The sequence below is a fragment of the Stegostoma tigrinum genome, chromosome 6 (assembly GCF_030684315.1).
Source record: "Stegostoma tigrinum isolate sSteTig4 chromosome 6, sSteTig4.hap1, whole genome shotgun sequence".
NCBI lineage: Eukaryota > Metazoa > Chordata > Chondrichthyes > Orectolobiformes > Stegostomatidae > Stegostoma > Stegostoma tigrinum.
In genome coordinates, this window is record NC_081359.1 from 110,175,597 (window position 1) to 110,185,730 (window position 10,134).

The following is a 10,134-nucleotide window of genomic DNA, read 5'->3' on the forward strand; positions in this document are numbered from 1 at the left end:
AATGCAGGAAGTATGTTCCTGATGACCAGGGAGTACAGAAACAGGGACCACGGTCTAATGAAACAGGACAGGGATTTAGAACAGGAACGAGGAGAAATGTCTTCACCCAGAGAGTGGGGAGCCTGTGGAATTCTCTGCCACAGAAAATGGTTGAGGCCAAAACATTAAATGTTTTCAAGAAACAGTTACGTGTGGTTAGTGAGTTTGCAGGTGGTGCTAAAATTGGAAGTTTAGTGGGCAGTGAAGAAGGTTACCTCAGAGTACAACAGGACCTTGATCAGATGGGCCAATGGGCCACAGAGTGGCAGATGCAATTTAATTTAGATAAGTGTGAGGTGTTGCATTTTGATAAGACAAATCAGGGCAGGATTTATACACTTCATAGTAAGGTCCTGGGGAGAGCTGCTGAACAGAGAGACCTTGGGGTGCAGGTTCTTAGTTCCTTGCAAGTGGAGTTGCAGGTAGACAGGATAGTGAAGGAGGCATTTGGTACGCATGCCTTTATTGGTCAGTGCATTGAGTATCAGAGTTGGGAGGGTCATGTTGCAACTGTACAGGTCTTTGGTTAGGGCCACTATCGAAATACTGCGTTCTATTCTGGTCTCTCTGCTATTGGAAGGATGTTGTGAAACTTGGAAGGGTTCAGGAAAAATTTACAAGGATGTTGCCAGGGTTGGAGGGTTTGAGCTACAGGGAGAGGCTGAATAGGCTGGGGCTATTTTCGCTGGGCTTACAGAGGGGTGACCTTATAGATTAGATTAGATTAGAATAGATTCCCTACAGTGTGGAAACAGGCCCTTCGGCACAGCAAGTCCACACCACCCCTTAGAGCATCCCACCCAGACCCATCCCCCTGTACAAGTTATATATAGTTCCTAGGGCTAATGACATCAAAGGATATGAATGAAAAAGCAGGTACAGGGCACTGTGTTAAATGATCAGCCATGATCACATTGAATGTAGGAGCATGCTTGAAGGGCTGAATGGCCTCATTCTGCTCCCATGTTCCTATCTGTTGCCCCTGACCTTCTGGATATTAGTGGTTGTGGTTTAGGATGGTGCTGTCTAAGGAGTCAATAAGGTTCTGGAATAAAATGCTAATTGCAGTGGTGACCATGTATCTATTGTCAACTGTTGTAGCACCCAATCTGGTTCACCCATGCCCTCCGGGGGAGGAAATCCACCGTCCTTACCTGGCCTTGACTCCAGGCCCATATGTGGTGTGCAATCTGCAATGGCAATAAGTTATGATATATCATAATAAATGATCATTTGGGCAGGAATTTGAGGGGAAGGCAAGAGACCAGCACCATGCAACAGAAACTGGGCTGGCACCATAGGCTGAATGGCCTCTTGCACTGGGACAGTTCTGTTATTGTGTGATTTAGAGGCCCAGCCTGTGTGAGCACACAAGATAAGCGTCACACAGCTGCTGTCAGAGGACTCCTGGCGAGTTAGTGAGGTGCAGCTCGGAGACGGCGCATGGGGTGTCAATGATGTGACCAAACGCAACAGCCATTTTTGTGCACAGCAAGATTCCACAGTCAGCAATGACGATAAATCGTTTTTAAGGGTGTTGGGCTAAGGAAGGGTGGCTCAGATTTATTGATTCTCTCTGTGTGGCGCCCATTAAAATCTTTTACGGCTTCTGCGTTGGTAAGTAGTCCCCATCTGCGCGCACACGGATCGGCTGGAGAAATCCACCAACGCTCAGTCACAGCAGTGCGTACCTCCGACAGGAACTTCCAAACTTTGGAACCTTTCATCTCCGCACGCTCACGGGATGCCGGTATCCCTGGCTCACCCAACACTTCACACAATCACCGAATCATCCCAGTGCAGGGAGCCATTTGGCCCATCGTGTCAGTTTCTACCCCCCAGTGCCAATCTCCTGCCTTTTCCCCTCCCATCCCCCCCACGTCCGTCCCTGCCCACATTGCTGGTGATGGTGTGGCCTGGCAGTTGTGGCTCTATTGCCCGAGGACAGAGCTCCTCACCGACCCCCTCCCCCTCCCCTCCCCCCACACCCACTTTGCTGCCCGGTACAGGAGATGGGTATACAGTGTTTGGTGTTCAGGGGGCTCACTACTGGGTTTGGGTCACTCACAGGCGTAGTACCCGACATCTGCATTAACCGTCAGCTTGCCAATGTCAAACGTCTCGATCATGTTCTCGTCCCATTTCCTGCGATACTCTGCATCATGGAGAACATCGTAGAGGGTCTCAGAGCAGATATCTTTGCAGAACATCCTGCACTGAGAGAGAGAGAACAAGCTATAACTGTCTGGGGAACGGTGCCTGCTCGGGGCAAAGGTAGGCAGGCTGCATCCACCCCAATCCCTACCGAAGGGATTCCCGGGATATCTCCGGCCTCTGGCCCTGCCCCCACCAACATTTCGCCCGTGCCTTCAGTATCCCCGGGCTCAGTCTGCCACCCTCCACCCACTTCAGCTCAGCCCACACACCACCATCAGTCCCTCCCCCGCCCCCCCCCCCCCCCAGGTCCGAACACACACCGGGACCAGTGCTCCATCAATCACAGACACGTGCACACACACACAGACACAGGCACGTGCGCACATGCTGACACACACACACAGACACAGACACACACAGATACAGACACACACAGACACACAGACAGACACACACACACCCACACACACAGACACAGACACACACAGATACAGACACACACACAGATACAGACACACAGACACACTGACACAAACACACAGACAGACTACACTAGGTCAACGCTGAGCAACATCTCAGCAACACAGAAAATAGGAGGAGGCCATTCAGCCCTTCGAGCCTGCTCCACCATTCAAATGATCACAGCTGATCAGCCAATTCCATACTGTTTTCCCATTTCCACCCCCCCACGCCCTTCGAACCCTTTACCCCCCCCAAGGGCTATAACCACCTCCTTCTTGTAAAACATTCAATGTTTTGGCCTCAACCGCTTTCTGTGGCAGAGAATTCCACAGGCTCCCCGCTCTCTGGGTGAAGACATGTCTCCGCATCTCAGTCCTAAATGGCCTATTCTATATCATTTTGGCCCCTGGATGCCAGCTTCAAAATTCTCAGACTTATCTCTGGCCTCGCCACCTACCTCCCCATCCACCCACCCTCAAACACACCTCCCTCCTACTCACCATTTGCCTACCCCATGTTCTGGGCACACGGGTTCAAATCCTGCCAATGGCACATGGTGAAATTTGAGTGCACCAGCAAACCATCTGTAGCTTGATGTCCAGTTGAGGCTGTAGTCATAAAAACCCTTTGGGTTCCCTCGGGGAAGGAAACCTGCCACTGTCACCCAGTCTGGCCCACATGTAACTCCTGACTTTGACAGCTGTCAACTGCATGGAGGTGCAAATCACTCAGTGAAGGATGAATTATGGCCTTGTCTGTGACACACAGATTACACGAAAGAGTTTTTTTACAAACTCAAAACAAAAGGCTTCCCCCAGTTGCTGCATGTCTGACCCAAATAAAGGTGGATTAGAGGTAACAAGGTGTGGGGCTGGACGAACACAGCAGGCCAAGCAGCATCAAAAGAGCAGGAAAGCTGACGTTTCATTTTCTGAATAAGGATCCTGGCCCACAACATCTGATGCTGCTGGCCTCTGGGGGCGCCCTCACTGACTTCAGCCACAGTCCCTGCAGAGGCCGCGTCTAAAACACAAGCATAAAGCTCGCAACATGCTCCAAACACAAACTGCAGCACATCCTGAAAGGAGAGCAGGAACTGGTGGAAGTGCTTCAGTGAGTCAGGAACCATATCTCTGTCTGTCTCTCGTACTCCAACAGCCCGTGTCTGAGCTGATCAGAATCCCTCCCAAACTTGGATCAGGAATGGCAGGAGCAGGGACCACACAACAGCCTCAATTCCAAAGTCCCACAATTCCTCGGAGTGTACTCCGAAGAGGAAAAGCAAGTTGCTGATGCATGTAGTCACTTTAAACACTTGGCAACGCTGGCAAAGCTACACACAGGCCCTGCAGGCCACAGCCGTGAGGTTCACACAGAAACGGCAAACAGGGTGCAGGGCTCACAGGCGCGGAAAAGATCACCAGTTACTTTTCAACTGGACGCACTGCTGTCATTTGCAAAATTAGACAGTTAATATGCGCACGGCAAGATCCCACAAACCTCAAACTGATAATCAGCAGCATATTCTCGAGGGTTTTTTCAATGTTTAATCATTGGCCAGTCTGGGGGGGGAAGAGGGCTGTGGGCTACCCAGGTCCTAAGCCCATACCACTGCAAGATAGGGTGCCCACAACAGTGCGGCCCTCCCTCAGCACTGACCCTCCGACAGTGCCCACTCCCTCAGCACTGACCCTCCGACAGTGCGGTGCTCCCTCAGCACTGACCCTCTGACAGTGCGGCGCTCCCTCAGCACTGACCCTCTGACAGTGCCCAATCCCTCAGCACTGACCCTCCGACAGTGCGACACTCCCTCAACACTGACCCTCCGACAGTGCGACACTCCCTCAGCACTGACCCTCCGACAGTGCGGCACTCCCTCAACACTGACCCTCCGACAGTGCCCACTCCCTCAGCACTGACCCTCCAACAGTGCGACGCTCCCTTAGCACTGACCCTCCGACAGTGCCCACTCCCTCAGCACTGACATTGGTAGCCTTGATGAGGGGCTCTAGTTTCTGAACCTGTCATGTTGTGAAACCATGGAGCTGCCCTGAGCCCCATGGGCTGACGTCAGCAGCGAATACAATTGGAGGCCAGGTGAGTAATTCTTGGCCAGCATCCCAAATCCCTTGTTCATGGTAAGGGAGCTTCATATTCAAATCCAGGTGGGTGGTCCTCAGCACGAACCAGTTCAACCGGAGGAACAACACAAGGAAAGTGTGTAGTCGCAGGCTCTATTCCTGACACCGCAAATCCCCAGCGATCAGCACGCATAATCCCAAACCACTCGGGTTACCTCAACCCAGGCTGCAACGATACAAAACAAAACTGATTCATTCCTGGTTGAAAGCAGGCAAAACTCACCCCGAGGGGGGAGTGAGAACACCACGCAGGGCACAGCAGGTGATAGCACTCATTGCGAGGCAGGCTCGGAGCCATGAGATCACCAGCTTCCAAATCCCACCTCATCAGATCCTGGAAATCCAGAATTGGGCAGTGATCGTGGAACAATAAATTATTGTTGTTTTAAAAAAAACCCATCTGGTTCATCAAAGCCCTTAAGGGAGGGAAACTGCCATCCTGTCTGGCCTACATGTGACTCCAGACCCACAGTAAAGTGGTTGACTCTGAGCTGCACTCCAGGTAATTAGGGATGGGCAATTTTTTTTTAATCGCACATAAACTTTATGCAAAAATAACCTTACGGCACATACAAAAGGTGCTGAAATACTTCTGTACGACTTTTGCACAGAGGGAAAAAAACAAAAAAACTGGAATTCTGATATTCCTCACAGCTTCTCCACAAAAGCAAAAGGCATTTGAGACATAAACAGGAAACTATTTATTCTCATTTTAATGTTCCAAGGGTGTCTGAGATCTGAACTGACCCTGCTATACTGTGGCAGATAAATCTTAGACGGTAGGCTGTTCCCCATTGCACCTTGTCAGGAGCTGCTCCGAGCTTTGGTGCATCCCCCAGCACACAAATCCGGGATTTGGAATGTGCCAGGCTGGAACACTCAGCCAAGGACAACTCTTTCCACTGGAAGGTCAACAAGATTCGGGCTGATCAAAAAACGAACAGCCTTTCACTGAGCTGATGGTCCTCCAGGCACAGTCGATGTTTCTCTCGGTGTGCCCCCTCCCCACCCCAGGCCCACAGCACACGGGTACTAACCTGCCCAGGTGACCCTCACATCCCAGGACGGAATATCAGAGAGAGTTTTTTTTGTTGTTGACACCTTCAGTCAGGTTCCTGACCTTCACCCTTTGACCTCTCATACACAGGGACATGGAATGGATCAAAAACACAGCCTTCCCGGACCCCCCCCCGTTTGCTCTCACACCCTCCCCCTTTCACATTCACTCTCAGGACGGGGGCATTGCTGGCTGTGCCAGTGTTTATCACCACCCCCCACTTCCCTTGTGACGGTGATGGTCGGCTGCCTCCTTGAGCAATTCAAAGTCTTGCCTGACCATTTCATGGATTCAGGGTCATCATTAGACCTTTAATTCCAGTTTTGGGTCAAATTCAATGTCCCACCACCCCTCGATCACCCCCTCCCCTCCTACACACCTGGGCAGGTATGTCCCCCCACCCCTCGATCACCCCCTCCCCTCCTACACACCTGGGCAGGTATGTCCCCCCACCCCTCGATCACCCCCTCCCCTCCTACACACCTGGGCAGGTATGTCCCCCCACCCCTCGATCACCCCCTCCCCTCCTACACACCTGGGCAGGTATGTCCCCCCACCCCTCGATCACCCCCTCCCCTCCTACACACCTGGGCAGGTATGTCCCCCCACCCCTCGATCACCCTCTCCCCTCCTACACACCTGGGCAGGTATGTCCCCCCACCCCTCGATCACCCCCTCCCCTCCTACACACCTGGGCAGGTATGTCCCCCCACCCCTCGATCACCCCCTCCCCTCCTACACACCTGGGCAGGTATGTCCCCCCACCCCTCGATCACCCCCTCCCCTCCTACACACCTGGGCAGGTATGTCCCCCCACCCCTCGATCACCCTCTCCCCTCCTACACACCTGGGCAGGTATGTCCCCCCACCCCTCGATCACCCCCTCCCCTCCTACACACCTGGGCAGGTATGTCCCCCCACCCCTCGATCACCCCCTCCCCTCTTGGTCAGGTATGTCCCACCACTCCTCGATCACCCCCTCCCCTCCTATACACCTGGGCAGGTATGTCCCACCACCCCTCGATCACACCCTCCCCTCTTTCCCTCCTGGTCAGGTATGTCCCCCCACCCCAGACTAATAGTCTGGCGATAATACCATGAGGCCAGCCACCTACACATGGGGTGGGGGTGGTGTTCTAGGCAGAGATAAAGCCTGGAATCCTGCTCTCCTTTTTAAACACTGAGGCTGACAGGGACGTGCCCTCGTGGGTTTTATTCCTGGGATAACATGGTGTGGAGCTGGATGAACACAGCAGGCCAGGCAGCGTCAGAGGGGCAGGAAAGCTGACGTTTCAGGCCTCGACCCTTCTTCAGAAATTTTGGGTTTTATTGCTGCCAATTTGGCAGAGGGGCGCAGGGAGCTTTATTGTTGACTACCCCCAAGGATTTCCTGAATTGTGAGAGATCGGGCTGAAACACTACACAGTAGAAGCTGACACACCGCTGTCGGTTGTGACGAACACTGCAGCTGGCTGTTGCTTTCTCCTGCACAGACTCAGAACGCTAACGGAGCGCAGGGTAGCTCAAACAAGAAAATACGATTGCCTCATATTTCCCCCTGGCATCTCTTGTCGCAAAGCTGTTTACAACGGGGTAGAGGAATTTCACAAACATATTTAATGTTGTTTGTCTAGGAAATGCAGAAGAGAGTTGGCACACAGCAGGATCCCACAAGCTGTGAGCACAGTCTATTTGGGAGGCATTGATGGGAGAGGGGTGTTACACAGCTGCATGGTTTTGGGGAGGAGCAGAGCGGCTCCTCTGGGTGTTCTAGCAGCCGAGATAGATCTGCCATAGACAGAGAGAGAGATAGAGACAGCAGTTAGAGATGGACAGAGAGTGAGAGAGAGAGAGACAGCAGTTAGAAATGGGCTGAGAGTGAGAGACGGATAGAGAGGGAGAGAGAGAAACAACTGGTGGTGGTTTAACCTGAGAGTCACTACACCTCGGGCAAGAGGACAGAGATTGAACAGGGGGGGTCTTTCATGGTAACCTTAGCTGAGAATTGAACGCACACTGTTGGCATCACTCTATCACAAACCAGCCTTCCAGCCAACTGAGCTAACCAACAAACGAGCTGCTGTGCATTCCACACCACAACAGTGGTATCACCTTTGTCAAGAGCTTTTTCTTCCTCCACTGCTGATCTTCACGGTGAAAGCTATCGGATTCTCAGCTGCCATTGACTTAATGCCAAGGAGGAAAGTTATTGATGAGAGTGTGGCAGGCTCACAGCTGCTGTCTCGGTGTCCGGGGGAGGTATCAGTACGTGGCACTGTTTGCTCTGTGGTTGCACAACAGCACCATCTGCTCCCCCACACAACAGGATGTAGACAACCAGATCCTAACTGTGGCCCAGGAGGCTGGCTCAGCGACACCAGGTTAAATTCACCCAGAAAGAAAATTAATAATTCACAGGCCCCGCACAGTCAATGACGTATGGTTCAGGCACTCAGCGCACAGGAAGATCCCACAAGTGGCATCTTACAACACCCCCTCCCAATGGCCAATCTACTTCAAATAGCCCTTTACACCCACCTGGACCCACCCCAGGTGTAATGTCGCAGATAGGTCTCTCTGACAGCACAGCTCAGCGTCGCACCAGGAGGGGTAGGAGGGGAGGGGGTGATCAAGGGGTGGCGGGGCGTACCTGACCAGGTGAGGAGGAGGGGAGGGGGTGATCGAGAGGGGGTGGGACGATGCCTACAGGGCTCTGCCTGAGAAGACTAAGCTACACGTCTGAAAATTTATCAGCTCAACACATCTCTGGGATGTAAAAGAGCCTTTACGCCTGCGGCATTCACAGCATTCGATTGAAACCGGGCTGGAGTGGGGTGGGGAGGGGGGGAGTAATTACAGCACAGCAGCCTCTCTGAAATGGGGCCGTGCTCTGGGGTACCCCAACGTGAGGTGGAACCGTTATCACATGAACCAATACATACTGGAAGCAGTCAATGGGTCCGGCAGTTCCTGCTGCTGTGTTAGGTGGGGGGATGGTTTTTGTGTGTGTGTGTGTGTGTGTGTGTGTGTGTGTGTGTGTGTGTGTGTGTGTGGTGTGTGTGTGTGTGTGTGTGTGTGTGTGTGTGTTGCAGGGCTGCTGTTTCAAGTCAAGGTGAGAACATTGAACAAACAGTGCTGAAGAAAGGCCATTCTGAGGGGAATCAGCCACAAAACCAGAGAGATTACACTCAGTTATACAGGTCAGACCGCATGTGCAGTGCTGTGCGCACTGCGTGGTCACCCTGCTTATGGAAGAACATAAAGGCATTGGGAGCATTTCAGCGGAGGTTGACCAGACGACCGCTGGCTAAAGCTGGGCAGTCCAGGTTTGTATCTGTGGACCGGGTCACTTGATTAAGACGCAAGATCGTGAGGGAACCTGACCAGGGACAGGGGCATGTTCAACACATGCTTCCTCTTCATCAAGGGGTCACTGTTTCAAACTCGGGGGCCACTTGTGGAAAACTGCCCCAGGACTTAGTGTAGCCATTAGTCGATGGGTGTAAGGTATCCAGTGCTGTATTCCCTGGTATTCGGGAGATAATGCAAATAATGAGACATTCCACTCTGAACAAAGGAACAGAATGGGGGAAGAAATCAGAAAGAGGTGATTTCCAGAAAGCAGTACCGTTCATCGTTCACTGAGAATTGGCTGGTCAGAGCAGCCGGAAATTCCAAAGGCACGCGGAAAGTTCACCTTCATCAGGACAAGAGCTCAGATCCAGCAGCTTTAATTGTTGGGAACTGTCGGTGAGAGGCAGCACTTGGAGTAATCTGAGATAACAAGGTGTGGAGCTGGATGAACACAGCAGGCCCAGCAGCATCAGAGGAGCAGGAAAGCTGACGTTTCGGGCCTCGACCCTTCTAGGGTGACCAGCTCTGCTTCCTCTTGTCCCAGGAAAAGTGTAGCAGAAGTACATCAGACTGATTCCTGGCATGGGACTGTTTTACAACGAGGGAATTTTTGTTTTTATTCACTCGTGGGATGTGAACGTTGCCGGCCAGGCAGTATTTATTGTCCATCCCTAATTGCCCAGAGGGCAGTAAGGGTCAACCACATTGCTGTGGGTCTGGAGTCACATGTAGGCCAGACCAGGTAAGGATGGCAGTTTCCCTCCCTAAAGAACAGAAGTGAACCAGGTGGGTTTTTCAAACAATCGACAACGGATTCTTAACTCCACATTTTTATTGAATTCAAATTCCACCCTCCGGCCGTGGCAAGATTCGAACCTGAAGCCCCAGAACATTATCTGCGTGCTGGATTAACAGTCCAGTGAT

General features: G+C 52.2%; 1 protein-coding gene across 5 annotated transcripts in view; it reads right to left on the reverse strand.

Moving 5' to 3' along the window:
- The window catches only part of LOC125453410 (START domain-containing protein 10), a 96,467-nt gene that overhangs the window by 20,875 nt on the left and 65,458 nt on the right, over positions 1-10,134 (reverse strand). For 2 of the 5 annotated variants that reach the window (XM_059646952.1, XM_059646950.1), the window contains exon 2: positions 2,108-2,250. In XM_059646952.1, the coding sequence (XP_059502935.1) occupies positions 2,108-2,249 (142 nt within the window). In that variant the 5' untranslated portion in view covers position 2,250. Of the gene's footprint in view, positions 1-2,107; positions 2,256-7,968; positions 8,076-10,134 lie in introns of those variants that run through there. The other 3 variants (XM_059646951.1, XM_059646953.1, XM_048532964.2) reach the window with 3 other exon arrangements.